The 23424-nt window shown below is 32.3% G+C and overlaps 10 protein-coding genes across 10 annotated transcripts; 5 read left to right on the top strand and 5 right to left on the bottom strand.

Annotated features, from left to right (window-relative positions):
* The first annotated feature begins 1062 nt into the window (after positions 1 to 1062).
* Positions 1063 to 1901, top strand: BX664DRAFT_330951 (flagellar inner arm dynein light chain). The gene is made up of 5 exons (XM_051545048.1): positions 1063 to 1169; positions 1239 to 1286; positions 1383 to 1506; positions 1655 to 1732; positions 1795 to 1901. The coding sequence occupies exons 1-5, from the start codon at positions 1122 to 1124 to the stop codon at positions 1863 to 1865; spliced, it is 369 nt and encodes a 122-aa protein (XP_051402362.1). The 5' UTR covers positions 1063 to 1121; the 3' UTR covers positions 1866 to 1901.
* Positions 1902 to 2067: 166 nt separating this feature from the next.
* On the bottom strand, positions 2068 to 7098 carry BX664DRAFT_279106 (Metalloenzyme, LuxS/M16 peptidase-like protein; the record flags this gene model as incomplete). Its single annotated transcript, XM_051541433.1, has 24 exons — positions 2068 to 2374; positions 2440 to 2604; positions 2691 to 2984; positions 3078 to 3149; positions 3208 to 3302; positions 3368 to 3530; positions 3634 to 3697; positions 3771 to 3841; positions 3909 to 4153; positions 4211 to 4281; positions 4394 to 4669; positions 4745 to 4859; positions 4939 to 4996; positions 5069 to 5250; positions 5311 to 5419; positions 5511 to 5779; positions 5840 to 5969; positions 6033 to 6053; positions 6116 to 6252; positions 6333 to 6411; positions 6514 to 6550; positions 6638 to 6674; positions 6783 to 6821; positions 6893 to 7098. Coding segments are annotated over 24 exons (3133 nt in total), but the record flags the coding sequence as incomplete, so codon positions are not given.
* Positions 7099 to 9160: 2062 nt separating this feature from the next.
* BX664DRAFT_330948 (uncharacterized protein) lies at positions 9161 to 11083 on the bottom strand. Its single transcript, XM_051545047.1, has one exon. The coding sequence runs from the start codon at positions 10976 to 10978 to the stop codon at positions 9233 to 9235; it is 1746 nt and encodes a 581-aa protein (XP_051402360.1). The 5' UTR covers positions 10979 to 11083; the 3' UTR covers positions 9161 to 9232.
* Positions 11084 to 11235: 152 nt separating this feature from the next.
* On the top strand, positions 11236 to 12706 carry BX664DRAFT_330947 (Alpha/Beta hydrolase protein; the record flags this gene model as incomplete). The annotated part of the gene is made up of 4 exons (XM_051545046.1): positions 11236 to 11322; positions 11387 to 11671; positions 11756 to 11974; positions 12065 to 12706. Coding segments are annotated over exons 1-4 (1117 nt in total), but the record flags the coding sequence as incomplete, so codon positions are not given.
* A 46-nt stretch (positions 12707 to 12752) lies between these two features.
* On the bottom strand, positions 12753 to 14142 carry BX664DRAFT_330946 (phosphatidylinositol N-acetylglucosaminyltransferase subunit C). The gene is made up of 6 exons (XM_051545045.1): positions 13998 to 14142; positions 13713 to 13922; positions 13479 to 13656; positions 13273 to 13420; positions 13047 to 13213; positions 12753 to 12956 (listed from the first exon to the last, which is right to left on the bottom strand). Exons 1-6 carry the CDS (start codon positions 14131 to 14133, stop codon positions 12875 to 12877), a joined length of 921 nt encoding a protein of 306 aa, XP_051402358.1. The 5' UTR covers positions 14134 to 14142; the 3' UTR covers positions 12753 to 12874.
* Positions 14143 to 14272: 130 nt separating this feature from the next.
* Positions 14273 to 16584, bottom strand: BX664DRAFT_313903 (nucleoporin protein Ndc1-Nup; the record flags this gene model as incomplete). Its single annotated transcript, XM_051542645.1, has 10 exons — positions 14273 to 14382; positions 14441 to 14638; positions 14713 to 15072; positions 15181 to 15367; positions 15441 to 15524; positions 15586 to 15718; positions 15818 to 15975; positions 16050 to 16185; positions 16269 to 16431; positions 16557 to 16584. 10 exons carry the CDS (start codon positions 16582 to 16584, stop codon positions 14273 to 14275), a joined length of 1557 nt encoding a protein of 518 aa, XP_051402357.1.
* A 591-nt stretch (positions 16585 to 17175) lies between these two features.
* On the top strand, positions 17176 to 17974 carry BX664DRAFT_358278 (ribosomal protein L35A; the record flags this gene model as incomplete). Its single annotated transcript, XM_051548023.1, has 3 exons — positions 17176 to 17186; positions 17466 to 17748; positions 17841 to 17974. The coding sequence occupies 3 exons, from the start codon at positions 17176 to 17178 to the stop codon at positions 17862 to 17864; spliced, it is 318 nt and encodes a 105-aa protein (XP_051402356.1). The 3' UTR covers positions 17865 to 17974.
* A 412-nt stretch (positions 17975 to 18386) lies between these two features.
* BX664DRAFT_330940 (iron sulfur cluster assembly protein 1) lies at positions 18387 to 19312 on the top strand. The gene is made up of 3 exons (XM_051545044.1): positions 18387 to 18509; positions 18582 to 18888; positions 19006 to 19312. Exons 1-3 carry the CDS (start codon positions 18417 to 18419, stop codon positions 19071 to 19073), a joined length of 468 nt encoding a protein of 155 aa, XP_051402355.1. The 5' UTR covers positions 18387 to 18416; the 3' UTR covers positions 19074 to 19312.
* Positions 19313 to 20010: 698 nt separating this feature from the next.
* BX664DRAFT_330937 (uncharacterized protein) lies at positions 20011 to 21796 on the top strand. The gene is made up of 4 exons (XM_051545043.1): positions 20011 to 20142; positions 20223 to 20524; positions 20607 to 21199; positions 21350 to 21796. Exons 1-4 carry the CDS (start codon positions 20094 to 20096, stop codon positions 21540 to 21542), a joined length of 1137 nt encoding a protein of 378 aa, XP_051402354.1. The 5' UTR covers positions 20011 to 20093; the 3' UTR covers positions 21543 to 21796.
* Positions 21797 to 21872: 76 nt separating this feature from the next.
* Positions 21873 to 23293, bottom strand: BX664DRAFT_385241 (uncharacterized protein; the record flags this gene model as incomplete). Its single annotated transcript, XM_051549235.1, has 4 exons — positions 23184 to 23293; positions 22959 to 23119; positions 22505 to 22883; positions 21873 to 22060 (listed from the first exon to the last, which is right to left on the bottom strand). The coding sequence occupies exons 1-4, from the start codon at positions 23269 to 23271 to the stop codon at positions 21873 to 21875; spliced, it is 816 nt and encodes a 271-aa protein (XP_051402353.1). The 5' UTR covers positions 23272 to 23293.
* Between the last annotated feature and the right edge of the window lie 131 nt (positions 23294 to 23424).

Here is a 23424-nt window from a genome sequence, read left to right as displayed (position 1 = left end):
AATCGTTATCTTTTTTTTTTTTTTTTTTTTTTTTGTGAGTGTACCCACAGGTTTTGAAATGGCGCCATTATTGGATAAGATGAACGAATCTCTTATAACCTTTTTGGCTACCATGTCACTGCTGCATTATATTTCTAGTAGAATTCATACTATTTTTTTTTTCTAGTAAACTAAACGATAGAAATGTTCTGTAGCAGTAGGATGAACGAGAAAATATATATATATATATAAAGGATACTACTTTTTTTTTTTTTTTTTACCTACAGTAATAAATTGACTAATTTATAAACGATGGATGATTAACTTTCTTATTATTACTGTTTTTTTTTTGCCTAATGATTCCTTTTCTTTTTCTTTTTTGAAGAAAAAAATGGCACGTGTCAATACAGTATTCATGCGTGGAACAGTCCGATAAGGCCAATAGACACCATTAGCAATTAATATGGATTCAAAATTAATCTAGTTAAAAATCTTCTTTGTCAAATCAATCACTTGGTAGAACTTTCACAACATCAAAGATTTATATTGTTTCGATTTTTTCAATGATAGATGGTAACTATGATGGATAAAATGATGGTATGCCATTATTTGCTACCAGCGGGAAATCTGATCGTTTACTCCTGAGGAATTGATTTTATTATGTTCAAGATAGATTTTATATATATATATGACATATCTCAAAGACATACACCAAGTTGTGAATGTGATTACATTTCTTTTTTTTTATATATATATTTTTTTTTTTGACCTGAAAAGGCAGTACGTCAGTTGTAGCAGACCAACTTTTATTTATTTGCAGGAGTATGTTGATTGATCAGCTCTCCATGTTACTATGTTACGGTGAGTATGTTTATCGTCGTTTCTCTTTGTATATTTTCCTTTTTTTCTATGATTTGAAGCAGATGATTGTCTTCACTTCAAAATGATCCCCTTGCTCATAAGACTATCTACAGTTTGTTTGAGCTCCGTCAAGAATTTGCCAGCAGCATTTTTTTTTCCTCCTTCTTCCAGCGTTCTTTTTTTCTTTTCTTTTTTCTTTTTTTTCTTTCTTTCTTTTCCCCCTTTTTTATATATATTATATATATAATATAGATAATATATCAATTTTGAAATTGAATATCATGGACGGTATATCATCACCCCAAACACAATCATCCTCTATTTCAGATGTATGGTAGAAAACAACGATGACGACAAAGATGTATGGATCTAATGAAAATGTGTTGTATTCTTTATAGGATAAACAAAAATTTAATGCTGAAGAAATGACTACCATCATCAAAGAAGTAGGTATAACCCAATGATATATTCATCTTGACTTTATATTTAATCTTACTTTATTCTTACAATCTGATTTCTTTATGTATATATTTTTCTCATAGACTGTTGAAAACACTATTCAAGATGCCGACTACTCTCATAGCAAAGTACCTGCATGGAACTCAACCATTGTTGAAACCTGTTTGAAAAAGTTACGCGCTGTCAATAAGAATTACAAGTTCATTGGTAAATGAAAAAAAAAAAAGTTTAAATGATTATTTTTACAAAGTCAGAGCAAATTATCCATGACAGTTAAACGCAACTATGGTTACCAACAGGAGGACTAACTTTATTATTTATTATTCATTTTTTTTTTTTATTTCTTATTAAAAAGTGACCTGTGTTATCATGCAAAAGAATGGAGCCGGGTTTTATGCAGGAAGTTCTGTTTATTGGGATAATCTTCACGATGGTAAGATAAACGATGATATATATATATATATATAGACTAACATCTTCTCTTTTCCCATTCAGGAAGTGCAAGTTATCGACATGAAACGAAGTCCCTGTATGCTATCACCAATGTCTTTGCCCTTAGTGTATAGTTTTACCCCATTCTTTTTTTTTTTTTTTTTTTTGTGCGTGAAGTCCAATATTATTTATATACACTATCAATAAAACTATATTACCATTACATTGAATCATAAATTTATGCAAAAATCATATTGTTATCGAAGAACATTGTCCATCATCCCGTCATCAATGAAATACTCATAATTTTGTACAAAAAAAAAAAAAAAGACTTTTACTGATCAAAACAAACTATAGAATAACATATAAAATAACAAAAACTAAACGAAGAAATCCCTAATCTAAGTATACATTTTTTTTATTATTATTCTCTATCTATCCCATTCTATCGAGACACCAAACCATCGAAAGAAATATCATTCAAACTGATCGCCTTGATAGCAAATCCATGACCTTCAAAACCTTTTTGAATATCTGCCGTCTTGGTAGGAGAGCTGACCACGACCACATTCGAACTTTCAGATCTGAACATATTGATAAAGTATGTTTTCAATACCCGATAAAGGTCATCCACAGTGGTGGCCTAATATATATTTAAAAGAATATAATCATTAATATCACACTACTTTAGATAAATAGATAACTTACTTGAATGGACGATAACAAATCACGATTGTAAGAAGCAGGTACTTGACGTAACACTTGATTGACAAAAGATTGTAAAGCAGCACGACTCATTGTATCTTCACGATCAACCATACTATAAATTACAGCACTTTTGGCACCATCTACGGCAGTTTGTTCAATGGGCACCTATCAAAAGATAAAAAAACAAAAATAATAATGAAAACTCAATATTTTAATCTTTTTCTTTTTGTTTTTATTTTTTTTTTTTTTACCTCTTTGCTGATCAATTGATCAATCACCACCTTCGCTTGTTCAAATGCCTTAAAAGCATCAGGAGATTGGTAAATGGTAAATGTAAGTAGACCCGCTTCAGCATTGGCATCCAAGAAACAAGAATAAGCAAGACCTTGACCACGAATGAGTTTCCAAAAGTAACCTTCCATTGTATTCAAAAGTTCAATCATCACCAAAAGAGGTGCAATATCTGGATCATCAAATCGATGTGGACATTTGGCACTGTGTACTGAGAACGAATTTTCAATAGATGGCAAATTAACAACATAAGCCTTTTTTTTTAAAAAAAAATAAAATAAAAATAAAATAAAATAAAAAATATGAGAAACATTGACTTATACAGAAAGGAAAAGGGAAAGACTTACAATTTGACCAGGTTCCAGACCAGATGCACTAAGACCATCACGAGATAAAGGTACAGGTACCAAGGATCCAGCCTATAATAAGTTTATAGATATCAGTATAAAACCTATGATATTGTTTTATCCTACTTACATTTAATTTTGCAAAGTTCTTGAATGCAGTACGAGGAGCTTCTAATTTCAAGATATCACCTGTGACATGGATACGGATGTTATTGGGACTGCACACTAAATTAAGAATTTTCAATATATTTAATAAACATTGGACAATAAATAACTGATATATCACTTACAAGCTTGGCGATATTCATTCAAATCAGAGAGAACACTGGATGGATCATTTTCTAACTTGTGAGCAACGTCTTGTAAAAAGGAAGTTTGGAAAAGAACATTTCGAGCAGCACTAGCTGATTTCTTGGCATTGTACTGGAAAGCACGGAGACAAGCATTGGCCATCTAGAAAAATCATGGATTGAATTAGTCAGATCAACAGTTGAACTTTCTATTTACCAAAAAAAAAAAAAAAAAAAAAAAAAAAAGAAAAAAAAAAGAAACTTACACTATGTCCATCCCGTTTTGCTTGAGGAATATCATTCAAAATTTGATGAGTTACCACCTTTAATCTATTGTTTATATATTCAATATTCATGAAATAAAGTGTGAGATCGTACAGTTTAGATTCTAGTCTTTCTTTACCTTTCCGTAGTAAATTGAGTATTCCAAAGGATATCTTCGAGCCATTGTACTGCTTGTTCGTATTTGGAAGCCTAAGATTAAAAAAAAAAAAAATCAATAGGTAAACATCCATAATCACTATTTTTTTTTTTTTTTTACCTTTGCTTTTAACGTAAAAACAGCAAGTTCACGGAACCCACTAGAAGTGCCAAGTGATGCATCATATTCCAAAGTATCTTCACTTAATCCTTTGACAATATCTTCATAAGGAATCAGAATACCATTCCGTTCTACTGGCAATGAGAAGATGGCTTTCAAGAATAATCGAGTATAAGGAAGCAAATGGGAAGGAATGGAAGAGGTAGCAATATGGGCAGCCACTTTGACAAACCCAGATCGAATATCTATGTATATAAATAGAAATGTTAGTATCAAAAGATATCATATATCGAATCACTTACGGTCGTATTGAATAAATAGTGGTACATCAGCAGTATTATCCTTGTTAACATGCATTTGTACAACGTTTGAACTATTCGTTAGAAAAGAAACAAAAAAAAAAAAAGATAAATATCAATAGAATTCACTCAAAGATCGCCATTCCCTATTTTGTGGCTTTATATATATATATATATTTTCATTACATATCATCAGCAGCATTGTTTCTAGCAGATATCACATTGATAAAATTGATGGACGAAACAGGTGGAATTCTAAAGCTCTCCAAAATGCCTGAAGGTAAAGGTGTATCATTCTTGGCCATAGCATCTTCCAATTTCTTTTGTAATTCTTCTAATTTCTTTTCCCCAAGATCTTCACATTGCTTTTCCACACGATGTTGTTCTTCTTCCGCCAATTGATCAGCAAATTCAGCAGATGGTTTTCCAAGCAAGGTAATATGTGGTACATTCAAATAGTACCTAAGTATCAACAAGAATATATTCAATGAAAATGTCGTTTTTCTTTTGATTTTTTGCTTGCTGTTGTATTTTTACCTTTCAATCACATCCAACCAATCAGAGACAGAATATTTCTCCAGTTGTGCCAAATATTCATGATCTTTGACTGAATTTCGAAGTTCTTCACCATCTTTGGAACCATAAAGGAAATCTAGATAAATGAAAAATATAGAGTAGATAGTTGAAAAGATGAAGCCTTTTTATTATTATTATTATTATTAATTTCTTACCATAAATACAAACATTGGCAGAAGTATCATGAGCATCTGTTTCAGCACTGTCAAGAATCTAAAAGTAGAAAGACAAGAGTATGATGAATAACCAATAAAAGAAGAGTAACTTTTTCTATTCATTTCTTACCCTTTGTAATTCCTTGTCAATAACAGTGGCCATGCGTTCCATATCAATATCTTGTTCATCCACCAGACGTTGGAGAGTAGCAAAAAAAAGTGAAGGAAGTTCTTCCATTTTTTCAATAGGTACACTTGAGGCAGTAAACATAAGCGTAGTTTTCAGATGATCCGTCACTTGAAACTCCACATCTAACATACAAAACAAAAAGTAAGAATTCTATTCCTCATTTTTTTTTCTCGTTGGCTTACCTGTACAAAGGGGTTCTTCTATTTCTACAAACTCTTTTTGTAAAACAGAAACTGGTGATTCCGTAAGATAAGCATTCAAAACTTTTATAGCTTTCAATTGAAAATATTCCTATAACAATAAAAAAAAAAGTGAGGATATCAGATGACAAAAAAAAATGACATTTCTTTTTCTTTTTTTTTTTTTCTGGTTTATTTCATACATGACAAAGAGGACCAGTCCATGCAAGTAAGACGCTACCCATAGATTCATCTTCATCGGGGAATAAAACAGTTTCCTCCACATTAGCTTTCAAATCAGGGAAAATGCCGGATTTAAACCAAGGACGCTCCATTTCAGGTAAAGGACCTTTACTGATAATATTGGCTTCAATAGGTTCCAATGCCTTCATCAATGCTGATTCTTCCACCTTGCCAGTAATAATCAAACAAAGATTATCAGGACGATAATACGATTGATGATAAGAGCGAACTAGCATATAAATAATATAACAGTTGAGATTATCAATTCATTAAATCACCTTTTACTTACTTTTTTCTACAGATAATTCACGAAGACATTCCATCAGACCACCCGTTTCGGATCGATAGCCACAGTTTTCAGGATACATGATTCGTTTCATTCGAAGGTTTAATCGATCCTCCTCAGTATTTTGATATCCCTAAAATAATCATTATCATTCATATGCACGTAGTACTTTTTTTTTTTTTGATGTATGCATTACCTGCATTTCACTGTAGACAACCTAATAAAACAAGTTAAAGGTAAATAAAATATAAAAGTATTATTTCTTGTTTTCATTATTACCCCAGCATCTTCACCCTTTCCGTTGATGTGATGAACTTCAGTATGACAACCACTTTCCGTTAAGGTGGGATAAAGAATATGGTCGACATAAATAGGTAACAAATCCAGAAAACCTTGACTTCCAGCGGTAGTAATAGCTGATATATATCAATGATAAAAAAAAAAAAAAAAAAAGGAGTCAGTTGACTATTATTTCTTGTGCGATTTCTGAACTTACTATAACAGGTATGATCAACATCAGTCCATGCGTTTGTGCCTTGCGCAATAGCTCGATTGGCAAGTGAATCTAATACACCCTAAAAAAAAAGTGAATAGATGAATGGAAGTTCATAAGAAAAGGTCTTCAAAGATAAAAAAAAAAAAAAAAAAAAAAAAAAAAAAAAAAAAAAAAGAGTTACCTTGTATGGATATTGTTCACTTCCCAAAAACACGAGACTAATAAGAATAATATAAAGAGAAAAAAAAAAGGTTAAACTTCATAATACAAAACGTTCTAGTCAAAAAACGTCACGATATACGTACTGTTCCAAACAATGAAAGCCGCCAGAATCCTCGAAAGCTAAGAAGAAGTAATATTAAACATGAATAATAGTCAATCTTTTTTCATATACACACGATCTACTTTCTTCATTCTTTTATCTTTATATCATTTTGGCGGTTTATTTACCTTCAGTTGCCAATGCAAGATATCCGTTCACAAGAGGACCTTTAAACAAGAAGAAGAAAATGGGACAGGATCAGTATCAAAGCTATATAATTGATCTCTTCATCTCTTACTGTCAATATCCACATGCATCACGGTTAATCCAGTTTTAGGACTTCGATATTTCGTTACCAAGGCTGTCTTGAGAGGATCGATATAAACTTGAAATTCCTTTTCAAGTGGAAGATCAGTACTTGTTGCCTTTGTTGAATCAGTCAATCCTGTCGTGGTTGGTAATGTACCATTGGTCACCACTCGTTTGTTAATCATAGAATCCATCTTGATGAAAGGAAAGGAAAGAAAAAAAAAAAAAAAAAGAGAGGAGAAAAGAGTAATTTTGACATTGAAAAAAAAAAAAGCATACGCGGACTTGGAAATCAGAACGATGTTGCTCAAAAAATGATAGATTGTTGTTGTCCTACCCTCGGGACTGACCATGTATTTTGGAATGTATGCTATGCTTGTATATACTTCATTATTTACATCAGTAGATGATGTTATTGTTTTGTCAGGTGAATTCTACATTACACTTTAAGGTCTTACCGTTATTGACGACGTTCTAATCCCACGCATGTCAATATTTTCAGTATTTCCACCACCTTATCCATGTTCCTTTTCCTTTCTTTTATTTTTTTTTATTGTTGAATGTTGTATTTGGCATCATAGAAAAAAAAAACTCTATTTTAAAATATTCATATTCAATCTTTCTCTTACTTTACTGATCATAGATTATTAGCCACGCAATATATTGTTAGTTAAGAATAACAACCACAGCTTAATCACCGGTCAATTCAACAGTCCTTATAAATGCACAGCTTTTTTTTAATATCTAATAAAGATCCATTCAGAAGTTTCACTTTATTTTCTACACTGTCTCTTTAATATATATATATGTATATTTACTACCAAAATATAACAGTGAGAGACGCGAGACATCGCATGCACGTTCTCACGGATAGATAACCTTTCTTATTTCCCAAAAAGGGACTTGGGGTTGTCGATCCATCTGATTGCCTTTTTTGGTTGTTTCTATGACGATTTATATAATACATCAGATTAAAGTTTATTCACTTTAAATTGAGACAGAGAGTAAAAAAAAGAAAAAATATAAAGGAAAAATTAAATTTGAAAATCAAATTAAAAAGCGAATGGAAAATCAAATTGGAATATCGTGGGATAACATATTTAGAAAATAAAATAAAAAAAGTATATATCAGTTAGCACATCATCATTCTCAAAAAAAAAAAAAAAGATTAGTCACAACACGTAACTAAGACCGTTTTAACTACGTCAGGACGATAAAAAAAAAAAAAGGAAAAAGAAAGATTGCTGTTACTGACAGGATGATCGAAGAATTGGTACTGGTTGACGGGGGGACTTGTTAAACTAATGCCATTTTGTATGATGGTAGCTTAGATCCAACGCTCATCAACACGAAGTATAGTGATCATAAGAGGAGGACGGACAAAAAGAAGCAGACAGACAGATATTTTTCGATAAAAAACCTCTTTCCCTGAATAAAAAGTAAGAGACGCCAAACGACCATACATATTGGCCCAATAGGATCCTTCAAATAAACCTAACTCGATGATGATGATTTTATATTAGATGATGAAAATAGTTATCTTATAATAACATCTTTTATTTGCTTGATTTTTTTTTTGTTTCTTCTTTGGAGTCTTGATAAAAAATATATATATAAAGTAAAAAGAAAGAGGGGGGACAATTCGCTTTGAGGGTTTAGAGAAAAAAAAAGAAAGAAAGAAAGATGTGCTTGAAAGCATAAAGGATAAATCACAGTCGTCTTTCTTTTATACTAAATCAACTGAAATGGACAACATTTTCTTTGTTTTGCCTCTTTTTTTTTTTTTTTTTTTTTTTTTTTTTTTTTTTGGAAAGGTGTACACTGTCATTTTTTCTTTTTGGAGACGATAAATCATCCATCATGCGTTTGTTCTTTCCTCATAGTCCAATTCCACGATACAAAAAAAAAAAAAGGATCACCGCAAATCTAGTCGAACACTGACGCAAACAAGTCTCTAATCATAGCGCAGAAAAGAAGAAAAAACTAGTAATCATATTTCCTCCTTTTCTTTTTTTTTTTTAAAAAAAATGCTATGATACTGCTAGAATAAACTACATCTTCGAAAACGTAGTAACAATAACGTCAGATTATGCATCAGATGATCCAAGTTGAAATGACATTGTCAGAGATCTTACAGTATATAAATATACTATATATTTATTGGTTTGTTTTAAATGATATATTATGAATAACGGAATATAATAAAAGAAAAAAAAAAATCAAGAAAGGGAGGTATCAAGTAAAAACTAAACTATAAAAAAGAAAGGAATATAAAATAGATATAAGCTAAACTAAATGTTCAATCAAAAAAAAAAAAAAAAGCCCATGTTCATTCCAATAAGACCTTGGCCAATAGTAGTACACGATCATCTTCATCAATGAAAAGAGGATTCACAACAAATTTGACCTTTTTCCTTTCACCCACAGAAGAAGAAGAAGTCATATCAGGATTTGTCTTATGATCATCATCATCATTATTGTTGTTCTTATCAGCCACCATCAGCATGATATCCGAGTCATAATCCGATCCAATCGTAATAGGTTGAGCTATCACATCCGCTTCACCACCATGTATTTCCAAAGAGAGATTACGACACCATTGTAACACATCCTTCCAAGCTTCTTGATCAATGACAGCAGGTTGATTTGATTTTTGCATACCATGTTTGTCCAGGATATCTAACAATCCAATACTAAGTTGTTCATGCATATGTTCCAAGTATTCTTTGGTGGCTGGATTCAATGAGAGAGATTGAACGGTTTGACGACGATACCATTTTGCAAAACTGGAACCCAAAGTAGATTGAAATCGACGCAATTGATCGCGATACGCCGTATTCAAAAGTTGTTGATTGTCGGTGCCAAATGGAAGTGCCACAAGGTAAGCATCCGTAATTGCAGTAAAGAGATGTTGTTCCAATAATAACTGCCATGGTACATCCACAGTAAGCTTCACAAATTGATTCACGCACTCTGCCAAACGAGTCAGGAGATCAGAGATCGTATGAGCAAACACCACAGGGGGAGGAGGTATCACAAATGAAGAAGAAGAAGAGGATGATGTGGAAGGTGCAACGGTTGGCGTCAATATAGACGTTTGTTGTTGTTCATCTTCTTGTTGTTGTTCATTATCAAGCTGCTGAGACTCTGATACTTTGCTGAGATGCTCTTGAGAGAGATGGACGGCCTTATCAAATACCTTTTCATTACATTCCGTTAGTGTTCTGAGATTGTCGATGACCTGAGCCTGGTGCTTTTGAGTGAGACGAAGATTCTGAATTTGCGTTTGTAAAATATCATTTTCTTCCAATAGTTCCACATAAGATTTTGTAACTGCTGTAAAGGAGGGTTGAGGTTGAGGAGGAGCAGCAATAGAATCATTGACGACATCGATATGTTTTCGTTGACGTCGATGGTTGTCCAAAGGCCGAGCTGTTCGTTTGCAGGAATCAAGTTGATTTTGATGTTCTTGTTGTTCTTGTTCTTGTTGATTGTTATTGTCATCATTGTTGTTGTTTTCATTATCACCATCCCTACTACTATGGTTCTCCATATCAGTGTTGCTATCATCATTATCCATGTCATCCCCAGCACTATCAGTATCATCAAAGTCAGCTTTAGCAGATCGAGTACCATCATCACCAAATTCCGCTGCGTTGGATCTTGAACGTTTGTCTTCGTCATCACCTGTACTGGTTTGGTCATCCAAGTCGCGTAGAGTTTCCAAAGGTATATCTTGCGAAAGTCGACTTGTAGTGTTGTTTAAACTTCTGAGACCATGGAGGGTATGATTAGTAGAGTTGTTTCCAGCATTCAAAGAGGAAGTATCATCCAAATGGGTTGTACTATTAGAAGAAAGACCAACAAGACCACCTTGTACACTAATGACAGATTCTTGGTCATCAATGGTAGCTGCTACACTCCAACTATCAGTATCACGATTTTTAACAGATTCCATAGCATCCAATAAGTCTGTTTTTCGTAAAGAAGCATACCGAGAAGGAAGACCGTCAGACGTACCTCGAAGTCGTAAAGAATCTTTATCACTACCATCATGAGACGAGACTGAACTCATTGTTTTGAGATAAAGAATATAAGTGTATGTATGTATGCGTGTCTCTGTATATGTGTGTGTGTGAATATATGAATGTGAGTATATATAGATATATATATATATAAAGAAAAAGAAAAACTAGTGAGAGAAAAAAAAAAAAAAAAAAGGAAAAAGAAAAGGCAAAAAAAGGAGGGGAGTCAAAATTCAAAATTCAAAAAAAAAAAAAAAAATAACGTGTCGCAACAGAATTTCTAATTTTTTTCTTCTTTTTCACTCCTTTCTCGTCCATATGATACCAGGTTTCAAATACTTGGCATTTGCCTTTATTGTTGTTCTTTTTGGTACTAGAAATGGTCGAGTTCTATGTAAGTACATAATTAATTCATATCACCCTAAATTTAATTTTCTTTTCTCAATGTATATATATAGTGACTCAACATTGTTTAAAATGGCTACGAAACAATGTTACTTTGATACCTTATCCTATTCGACGTCATCTTTGTGCCTTTCTTTTCAATATGCCCACTTCTTTAGCTAGACTATTACTCGATTTTGCAAGTCAACCTCAAAAAGATCAACTTGGATGGATTCTAAAAGTACAACCCTCACCAACACTATCAGGTCACTGGATCGCTCCTTCCATGTCCAACCTGACTATGGAAAGTCTCAAGGAAGCAGTACATGGTTTTGATATAGTCATCTTGTTTGCTCATGGTAAATAATAATAATAATGATAAACATAGATATAAAAAAAGTTCTCAAAACTTATCTTCTTTTTTTTTTTGTTCTGTTTTGTAGGTGGCGGGTTTACTGTCGGCAACAGTGTCATGTATATGCCTTCCTTTCAATTCATATGGAATAGGTTGAAACAAAAACATGGTCTCTCTACAAGTATTTTCTCGATTGAATATCCTTTACCGCCCACTGGGCCTTATCCAAAAGCAAAAGAAACCTGTTTGGAAGCTTATCAATATCTTGTGCATGATCTAGGTATTAGTCCTACAAAGATTGTTTTAGGTAAGTTTTTTTTTTTTTTTTTTATTTACTATTATTATAGATCATGCATCTCACTTTTTTTTTTTTTCTTCTGATGATTGGGGAGTACAGTCGGGGACTCAGCAGGTGGGAATTTGATGATTAACACCATTCTCTCAGTTCGTGATCAACGTACCAGTCGTTTACAAGATTCATTACCTCCTTTGCCATTACCTATAGGATGTGTCTTGATCTCACCATGGGTTGCCCTTCATTCTGGTTCACCAACATACAAAAGCAGCAAAGGATTTGATGTTCTTACTGAATGGCAATTGGATCGTCATCTTTCTCTTTATCTACCTGATATTCACGGTCTGGATAGTAAAACCAAGGAACTCTTTCTACATCAACCTGCCATCTCATCGGTTTATGCATCCTTTGACAAAATCTTGACGCGTTTTTTGATCACCTATTCTGACCGTGAAGCCTTGCAATACGACATTCTTCGTTTCATTCAAAAACTACAAGATGACAAGGTACAAATAGATGTTCTCTCTCGATCGGATCAAGCTCATATTTGGGTAATCGAACCTACTTTGGCCTCTTCTCGGGATGTATGGGAACAAGATTTGGGAAAAGTGACGGATTGGATCGCTGATTGTTGTTTAATATAGTTGATGCTATGTGTAATTTTTCATTTTGTTGTTTAGTTTTATATATGGATATCTATATACCAATAAATTTGATTTTTTTTTCTTTTTTTGAAGGTAAAAATATGAACTACTCTGTTATATTTGAATGGGAGAGACATGATTGGGCATTGTTCAAAGTGAATATACATATATACTTTTATTTGTTTTTATTAGAATGGTATAATGTGATAAGGGAAGATTATGTACAAGGATACTGTATCATATATATATAAAAAGGAAGTATTCTAATTTAATTGGGATACTTTCTATAAAGATTACGTCTACGTTGCTGTAACCTTGGTCTTGCTTCATCCCAAGGTCCATGGATCTCGCTAGTAAGAAAAAAAAAATATCAATACATCTATTCTTCCCTTTTTTTTTTTTTTTTTTTTTTTTTTGATGATGATGATTGTAATACTCACTTTTTGTATTTTTGGATAAAAATCAACCAATAAGGACAAACAAAAGTCAGGAAACAAAAACCTAAAAGATAAAGTATCACCACAGCTTTGGATATTTGAATGAATAAAATTACGCATAAAAATTGCATAAGAATGGTCAGAGCTATGGAGAGTTTAGGATTCAGATCCTTTGGGATAGAAAGAAGAGTTAGTTTTAAAATTTTTATATATAAAACAAAGTCTTTACCTGTAAGTATCGTCGAAAGATAGGAAAAAGAGCAAACCATTCCACAGCAAATGATAGTAAGCCAAATACATCAAGATTTGTATCCAAACGGGAGGCTAAAAGTACAGAGGCAAAAATGGCAGCATTTGTAGATAATGATCCTGGAATCCTAATAAATTAAGATGATCAATATACAAAATAATACTTTTTTTTTTTATTTAACTTACTTGACTCTTGTCCGACTTTCAGCAGCATAATCATGAGATAGAACGTTTGCTAAAAAACAATACACGGTCATTGCCCAAATAGTATCATGACTTGTTTGACTAGTCAATGTTTTCAAAATAGGTGATAATCCAAGTAGAGTGGAGAAGAAGAAAACAGCGCTTTTGAGAACATGTTTTCCTAATAAATGAAATATAAATAAACAAGAAAATAAAAACATATTTTCAATGACTTACTTTTAAAAGCATGATTTTTGACAATCATATTCCAAAATAGATATCCCAAACCAGTGAAGGATGAACCAATCCATATGAGTTGTCGACCAGATAACGCTGATAATTGAAGATTGATAAAGATGGCAATAAAGATTACAATGCTACTAATATGTTGAGTAATAATACCTGATTGATACACCATGGTCCAATAGTCATATTCGCGTACATTTACTAAGGGATTATTTTAAAAAAAGGAATCATCAGTATTTTATTCAAAATCTAAAAAAAAAAAAAGGTAAGTTTTACCATTCTTTTGTAATTCATCAAGGAAGGTATCATCAACATAATTATCAGGATAGTTTTGTTTCACCCAAAGTAATTTACGCCAAGGTGGATTGTTAGGATTGTATTGATATTCTGGACTTCCAAATGAACTTGCCATGGAAGAACAAATATGTAAAGAGAAGAATTAGAAAAAAAGAAAAAAAAATATATATAAAAAGCGGAAAACGAAAATCTTTTTGTTTTTTTTTTTTTATTTTCAAAGTATATACAAAAAAAAAAAAGCATTAATAACTAAACTACTGTCCAACCAAACGCTCCCATATGGATATGTATTGTTCATTCACTTTGATATCCTGTATATGATCTTTGAATGTTGATGTAATATGAAGAATGGCACTGTCTACAGCTAATACATATAAAAAGAGAAATCAGTACATTTTTGATATGCAAATAATAAGATGTACCTAGCATGAGTTGATAGGGAGCCAATAAAGGAAGATCAGAAGAACTGAAGGGTGGATTATATTGAGGTGGAGGAGAATTGATATAATTATCTACTGTCGATGAACATTCAAGTAATGTGTTGATAATCAGAGATAAATCGTATTGGACTTGACCAAGATCATCTTCCTTTAATGAAAAAGACAAAATATTTGATAATGCTGCATCAACGAAAAAAAATTAGTACATATACTTTCTCTATTTTGTTCCTTTTTTTTTTTTTTTATTTATTTACCTTCAATTGATGCTATGGGGAGAACGACATTACCAAAAACTGAATACATCTTTCTATTTTGTTGAGTTAATCGTACAATATTGCCAGCAAGCCAACCATTTGTCCTAGTTATTCCAAATAATCGCTTTGGTGCATATTTATCGATTACAGTCTTTGTCAATTTGCCAATATGGATATCAGGAGAGGGAATAGCATCCGAGATACGTGTTGTCATTTTTATCAAAACATTGTTGGTACGATCGTCTAGTTCCGTTATATTCTTTTGTCGTCCAGCATAAACATTATTATCCACAAGCTTGATAACTTTCTTCTTTTGTTGAAATGATTTCGATATCTTTGTTTCTTTGTCTTTGAGCTCATCTATTCTCACCAAAAAAAAAAAAAAGAAAAAAGAAAAAGAATGTTGAGTATGAGTCATCATCAAGTATTTCTTTTTGTTGATTCTAATTCACTCTCTGTCATTTATACCTTTCTTTTTATCGGTCTTGTATTCATCCTTGATCCTGTTTATCAATTCATCGATGACAATCAAACATTCAGTTTTGATACGATACCACATTGAAGATACATCCTTATCACCTAGATCGTTGTATAGAATTTTTCGTTTTTCGTCATCTACAGAGGATAGTCGAACCAATTCCCTAAAAGCCAACCCCTAGAATAAAATCATGCAAAATCATTAGTATTTACCTGTAAAAACAATTTTCCATCTTTTCTTTTTTTATTACTCTAATTCGATCATCCTTTTGAAATCGTAAACCATCAATCAAAATTTCGAAAGGATTACTATAAGATGACAAACAATCTTCCACCTATAAGAAAAATGGGGAGATCAGTAACATGTTTTTATGCATTCAAAGAGAGTTAACTTACTCTGTTGAAATAAGCGTCTACAGATAAATCAACAAAAGTCCACGCCTTGATCATTATCCAACCAACCATTACCATCTTGAAAAATAAACAAACGTCCCACCATCGAAAACCAATAACTGGGGTATCCAAAACACTAAAAAAAAAAAAAAAAAAAAAAAAAAGGAAAAATGATCAATCCACTCTTTTGTAGGTACCACACATTGATTTATCCTTTTCTCTTCATTCTACTTACGTTGTATATAGTCTAAATCCAACAGCAGTCAGACGATAAAAGAAACCGGATGAAATCAAGTAAAAAAAGTATGTAGAGATAAAAGTGCCAGAGGCCCAGAGAAAGGAGAACAAGTTGAGAGATTTTGCATATATCTTGATAAGATACCATGGATCTTGCTAAATAATATAAAAAAATGAATCAATGATCATATTCCTTCCTTCATCTTTGCATTTTTTTTTTCTTTGTTTACCTCGATCACTTGCAAATCAATCACCCACACTTGTCGGAAGATGCGATACATAGAATAAGATAAACCTAGTACAATAGCATAAATGGATAGAAATAGTCGCTCAAGATTAATTTGTTGAGCGCCATGACGTTGTTGCCTATTAAAATATATAACAGGAAAATAGATATTGTTAGGATTAGTAACGTTGTCAATGATATTTTTGTTTCATTTCTTTCGTACCTTGGATGATTGCTAGATAAGGTTGTCTTCAAAATTAACCCAAAGTAAAGCCAAACAAGGATCAAACTGGTAGCAGTATATAAAGTATTTAGTAAAAGATGGCTGCGTTGGAAACATGAAGCAAATAGATCACCAGCCAAATTATCATGTACTTTTCGTTGGACTAGGTAAGATATATATATATATATATATATAAAAGAGGTCTAGGTGAGTATTCTATTACTATAGAAAAATATCCTCGTCTCCCTCCTTCTTTTCCCCTTTCTTTATCGATAATCACTCACGTACATGTAGCAGATACCAATCGAGTCAGCATAATAACAATAAGAGAGATCCATAAAAAGAGAGTATAGATTGAACTTGACCATAAAGATATTGACCCTATTCATCAAGAATGGAATATTAAACATAAAGTAAAAGAATAGATCCAATCATTTTTTTTTTTTATATTTACAAGTCAAGAAGATTTGTGAAACAACAGTAAGCAAAATGGCAAAACCAAAAAGAACAGTGGCACATGAATATATCCTTTGTAAAAGAATCCTTGAATACGCCTGTGTATAAGAAGAACATTTTGGTTTTGGTTTTTCTACTTTGGTTGGACAAAGTGAGGAATAAATAGATGAAGGTGTCATATGGTTTGTTTTGAAAGATAAGGACTCGATTAGTAGGACGTATTATATGTATGTTTCCAGAAGGGAAAATGAAAAAAGAAAAAAAGAAAATCGCGTTCACAAAAAAAAAAAAAAAAAAAAAAAAAAGAAAAAGAAAAAGAAAAAGGTTGACAATCGACCCGGAAAGTCGGTAATTTAATTTGATTTGGAAGTGTACTGTACTAAGGAACATTAAACATCTGAGCTTGTATCCAAAATGAAAATGTCCTCCCTCTTTCTTTGTGTAGTTTGCTATGTCTGACCGGTAATGATTTATGAAAAGAAAAAAAAAATCAATCTATGAATGGATGGATGAATAGATGAATGGATAGATATATATTATGGACGGATGGATGGATGGATAAACAATAAGGAAATAGGAACGATACAATCCATTTTACAGCCACCTCTCACCTCGAATGAATCGATCTATTCATGATACTTTTCTACCATTTTTTTTTTATTTAAACATACATCATCTATATAGATTATGAGTTCGACAACTATTACTTTATGTTAACTGATTCTTACTTTTATTTTATAGTCTTTACAGCAAGGGCCGTGTTTTAGGGTACGAACGTGCCAAGCGCAACCAAAATCCCAATACCTCCCTTATCCAAGTGGAAGGTGTCCAAACCACCAAGGATGCTCAATTCTATCTCGGTAAGCGTGTTGCCTATGTCTACAAGGCCAAACGTGAAGTCAATGGTTCTAAGGTCCGTGTCATCTGGGGTCGTATTGCTCGTACTCACGGTACTAACGGTGTTGTCAAGGCTCGTTTCCGTAACAACTTGCCTCCCAAGTCTTTCGGTGCTTCTGTTCGTGTGGTAAGTGATCATGTCTGTCTATCTATTTCGTAATTAAATACTAATTGATTTTACTTTGATTTCTTTATACTTTTTTTTCTCAAATGATCTAGATGCTTTATCCTTCCAACATCTAAATACAGTCAAACCTCCCACAACTACATTTTTTATATATATTACATCCTTTTAAATGCCCTATTATGAAATAAAACGATATTTGATCAAGGTGTTATTTTTATTATTTTTATTATTATTATATATATATATATATTACTGTTTATGATGATAACCGTCGATAATGATGATAATGATGATTGGTTTGGTATAGATGATGATGAAGATGATAATGATAATTGGTTTTTAGGTATAGATGATAACGATCATGACAGTGATCATTGATAATTTACAGTGTCTCAACTCTTATTTGATTGTCAAAAATGCATCAAGTGACTACAGTTAACGCCGAATTTCCCCTCATCTTTGGAATAATCCGACTTTATTTCGTTTTTGTCCCCAATCAGATGGTTTCCTCTTGATTTTGATTGGTCACAAAGAATCTGATATGGCGGGCACTGAAACAGTAGGCATGTTTCTTATTTATATTGTTTCGCAGAATCTTTTCTTTTTTTTTATTCTTTCTTTTTCTTTTTCATTATTACTCTTTTTTTTTTTTTTTTTAAGTTATAACAATGTTGAGAACAACTTTGAACACATTTAATAAATCTACTCGTCTTATTCAAAAACCATTGACTCTAAGTGGAACTCGATTCTATCATGAAAAAGTAAAAATATAAATAAGTAAATAATAGTCTAGTACGATAAACTCAATCCTTTTATTTTTAATTAATTAATAGGTGATTGATCATTATGAACGACCTCGCAATGTAGGTTCTTTTGCTAAAGGAGAAAGTGGTGTTGGTACTGGTTTAGTAGGCGCTCCTGCTTGTGGTGATGTCATGAAGTTACAAATCAAAGTGGATGACGAAACTGGAAGGATCGTGGATGTAAAATTCAAAACTTTTGGTTGTGGCTCAGCAATTGCTTCTAGTAGCTTTATGACAGAACGTGTTCGTGGTATGACTTTGGAGGAAGCTGGAAAAATCAAAAATACTGAAATTGCAAAAGAATTATGTTTACCGCCTGTCAAATTGCATTGTTCAAGTAAGTTGCAAAAAAAAAAAAAAAAAAAAAAAAAAAAAAAATGAAAAAGAATAAAATGACTAAACTAAATATTGATTTCTTTTTTTTTTTCTTCTTCTTCTTTTTTATTTTACATAGTGCTTGCTGAAGACGCTATTAAGTCTGCAATACTTGATTACGAAACTAAACGCAAACGACCACAATGAATACATTAGGAACCATTTACACATAGCTCAGTTTTCCCCATTTATTTCTAGTCTTTCTTTTATTATTATTCATCCATATATATATATTATTACTCAGATAAAGAAAAGGTTTCTTTTTTTTTAAAAAAAAAATATTGTGTATGTGATTTATTTTATGTTGATACTGTAGTACTGATCATTCGATTATAAAAATAAAACGTAAACGAACTAAACCATTTATCGTTCCAGGTGTCCTGCTGCTAATCCTATGGTTTTAAATTAGTATTAATTAGTTTAGTTCAGATAGTTCATTAGTCTCATTTTTTATTATGCGTCTATTATTATTATGATTGATTTTTCAAAATAAGACCTATAGGATGAAATAAAAAGCAAAATGAAGATTCGCATAATATGTTTGTTGTGTTTGTTGAAGGTAGCAACACAAATACTTCAGAATGACAAAAGTACCTACATCACATATGTCAACTTTTTTTAAATTTCACAGTCTTTTCTATTGAGGCAACGATAATAAAAAAAATGTTTATTATTCTAGTCAATTTATTTATTTTATTTTTTTTTTTTTTTTGAATAACTTGTGATGTGTCGGGATAATATAAAGCAATTGTCAAATCAATTCCAAACACGCTTTGAACAGGACAAAAGACAATAAAATAGATAAGAACTATGAATAGCATATCAGGAAAAATAACGTTTTGTAATCATGATAATTGATATAGAAACTATATGTCAAACAAAGAAGGAAGTTTTTTTTTTTTTTTCTTTCAATAGAAGGAAGAGTTTCTTTAGAAGAAAGAAGAAATTCGTGCCCCTCATAAACCTTCTTTCATACGTTTCAAAAAAAAAAAAAGAAATCATTCTCCGCATTCGAAAAAAAAGGACGAAAATCCTTTTTTTTTTTTTTTTTTTGTTTCTTGTTTCTTTCTTTCTTTTTCTCTCTTTTTTCTTCTTTTCTTTTTGTTGTTGTACTTCTCTTTTTTTTTTTTATCTCATCTTCATTTTTACTTATACTAGTTAAACAACATGTCAGGAATTTATACTTCCTTTCTTGTTCTTGGTTTATTAATCTCGGGTAAGTGATAAGAAAAAAAAATATGAAGAATAAAAGATAGTACTGACTATTTCTTTTTTTTTTTTGTTATTGTTCTATAGGTGTCTCTATACCACTTATTCTCAGTTATCAAGATCATCATATTATAGATGATCAAAATCATTTGTTTACTCAACCACTTCTTCAAACAGTGATGATCTTTATTGGTGAAATCATGTGTATTTTTGGTATTCAAGTTATAAGTAAAGCTTCTTCTTGGTTGGATCGATCTCTTTTGGATTCAGTACAAGGAAATAGACAACAAGAAGAAAATGGAAATGAATGGATGATAAATCGTACTTCTTGGTTTTGGTCTGGTATCTGGTTTATTATTCCTAGTGCATGCGATCTTATTTCAACCACAGTAAGTTTTTGTGTCTCCTCTTTTTGATGCCGTCCATGTTACACATACTCACCATAAAAAAAAAAAAACTTATGATATATAGATGCTCAATCTTGGTTTGATTTATAGTACACCTTCCATCTTTCAAATGATGCGTAGTAGTATTGTTGGTTTTTCAGCTGTCTTTAGTTTCTTATTCTTATCACGTCGTTTTTTGGGTCATGAATGGGTTTCTGTTATCACTATTTTGGGTGGAATTGTTATCATAACTTACTACGCTGCCGTTTCATCCTCTACTGGCGGTGCAGCTCCAGAACAAGGTACTTTAGGTGATAATACTCACCCTTGGTTTGGTCCTTTGTTACTTCTCTTCTCTCAAGTCTTTGTAGCTTGTCAATTCATTTTGGAAGAATATTTGATGGATCGGTATCAAATGGATCCTGTTCGTGCTATGGGAATTGAAGGTGCCTTTGGTACTGTGCTCTTGGGTATTACTGTGATTGTGGCTGCATTAACACCTTCCGCTGCTGACTCTGTTTTCGACATCAAAACTGGAATGGCACAACTTATTCATTCGTACGATTTATGGCAATCTGCTATCGTCTTGGCTATCATGGTCGCTATTTTCAACTTTTTCGGTTTGGCTGTTAGTACTACCGTTGGTATTCCTGGAAGAAGTGTATTGGATGCTATCAGGTAAATAAATAAATAAATAAATACGTAAGAGAGAGAGAGAGAGAGAGAGAGAGAGAAAAGGAGGATCGCCGGAATCTATAGATGGAAAACATTTGGATAATGCATGCATATGTTGACGGTTTCTTCTTTTTTTTTTTTCTTTGTCTATAGAACCACATTGATTTGGGTGATTGCTACTCATTATGGTTATGATACTTTCTCTTGGCTTCAATTCATTGGATTTGTGATTTTGATTGTGGGTGTATTTATCTTCAATGGTGTCTTTTTCTCAATCACTACTGCTGTGCGTCAACGTTTCTTCCGTCAAGAACCTAATGGTGAACGTGCTCCTCTTTTGTCGTGATGGTCGTTCTCCTTACTCTTATATTATATATATATATATATCCACACACACATATACACACGCTATTATTACTACCAGTTTAGTATATCCTATTTTTATTCGTATTTTTATTATCTATCTTTTCTTTTGGCTTATTTATATATATATATTATATCTATCTTATCATATCAATCTTGTTTTACATAGTTTTTTCTTTTCCTTTTTTTTAAAAAAAGACAATAAAATAAAAAAGTATAAACAATGATGAGAATCAATTGAATTTTTTTTTTTTTTATTATGATGAATGATATATGTACAAAGGTAGAGAATATGCTATACTAACTAACCATACTATTTCCTTCTTGAGATCATGGTTCCAAATACTTCATCCGGTAGTTCAAAGTCAACCGTATCCATTGCAGGTAATTTTTCACCAAAAGCAATTCCTGTTCGTAAGCTTCGTCGTTTACCTTCAGGTCGATGTTGTCCTTGCTGTTTGAAATGAGCTAATACCTTGGTCTCTAGCTCCTTGATCCTTGCTTGCTGTTGTTTTGATATAGGTTTTGTCATTGTCGTTATCGTCGCCTTATAGGGTCTTCGTGCTGTATGTGTGGTAGATATTGCTGATGATGATGATGATGATGATGATGTTAAAGATCGCGCTTTCGATGATACATCAATGGATGATCCAATTGCTTTGACCGATTCTTTCTTTTTCTTTTTCTTCTCAATCGATTTGTCATTATATTCTATTACTGCTGTTGCTTCTGCAGCTGGTGTTGTTATTGATGATGAAGAAGAAGAAGAGGATAAGGATGATGACATGGATGATATGGATGATGATGGTGTGATTGTTGCTGTACTTGATATTTCATTCGCAGTTGATCTTGATGATACTTCCTTCGTTGAATCCATATTGGGAAAATAAGAAGAAGAAGAAGAAGGATTTGTTTGATGATCTATATTGACATGGTTTCCATTACCAGCAGAACCACGCGTATTGATAAAACCTTGTCCACGTTTTCGACCCAAACCTAATTTTTCATATCGATACATTTGTTCACGAGCATCTTGCAGTAAGATCTGGTGAAGTCGTTCCAAGTCCATTGGTGTCATTGAGGTATATGGTTGTCTTGTTTCTTGTGATGGCGAATCGTTTGATTGTAGAGGTCGTAATGAAGAAACAATCGAGGCTAGAGTACTTTTGTCCATAGTCTTGAGCCGTTCTACAAGTTGTTGTTGCTGATAAAGTCCATGCTCCAATCGTTCTTTTTCTCTGTTTTTTTGCTTCTTTTCTTCCATTTCATGTTTTCGATGTCGTGCCAAGTAATAGTCATCTGATGTGGTAATATCACTACTGCTCTATAGTCAAATAAGGAATTAAAAAAATTGGATGAGTATGTTGACCTTTCAAGTCTTTTTCTTTTTTGGCGTTACTTTGGCCTTTGTAGGGCGTTTTTGTGATATGATTCGAAACACAGGTTGAATATCAGAGGAAGGCAATGGTATGGGTTCAGGTTCACCAAAGTCGGTACAGTTGGATAGATCTTTGGTCAGTTTGAGAATAGTTTGACAATCTATTTGAGGGACTTGAGTTTCTAAAAAAAAAAAAAAAAAAAAGTTCATGAAAATGTGTTTTTGGTTTCATATACGATGACTTACTTGAACTTGTCTCTAAAACAGTACTAACAGCATCAGTAAGAAAAGAATGTCTTGCAGGTAAGGCACGCTTATGCCTTTCTTGCATCATGGAGGTATAATTAATAAAAGTGAGTAAGACAAAAAAAGTATAGTAATAATTGTGCGATGGTGATCAGTTGAACATATTAAAATGCCGACAAAGCCACTGTGCTAATCCCCGTAAATCGCCTCCTTCTTAATAATTTAACCGTGATCATTTATA

Source organism: Halteromyces radiatus, assembly GCF_025201355.1.
Source record: "Halteromyces radiatus strain CBS 162.75 chromosome Unknown BX664scaffold_3, whole genome shotgun sequence".
Taxonomy (NCBI): Eukaryota; Fungi; Mucoromycota; class Mucoromycetes; order Mucorales; family Cunninghamellaceae; genus Halteromyces; species Halteromyces radiatus.
This window is presented reverse-complemented; position numbering and strand designations above follow the sequence as displayed.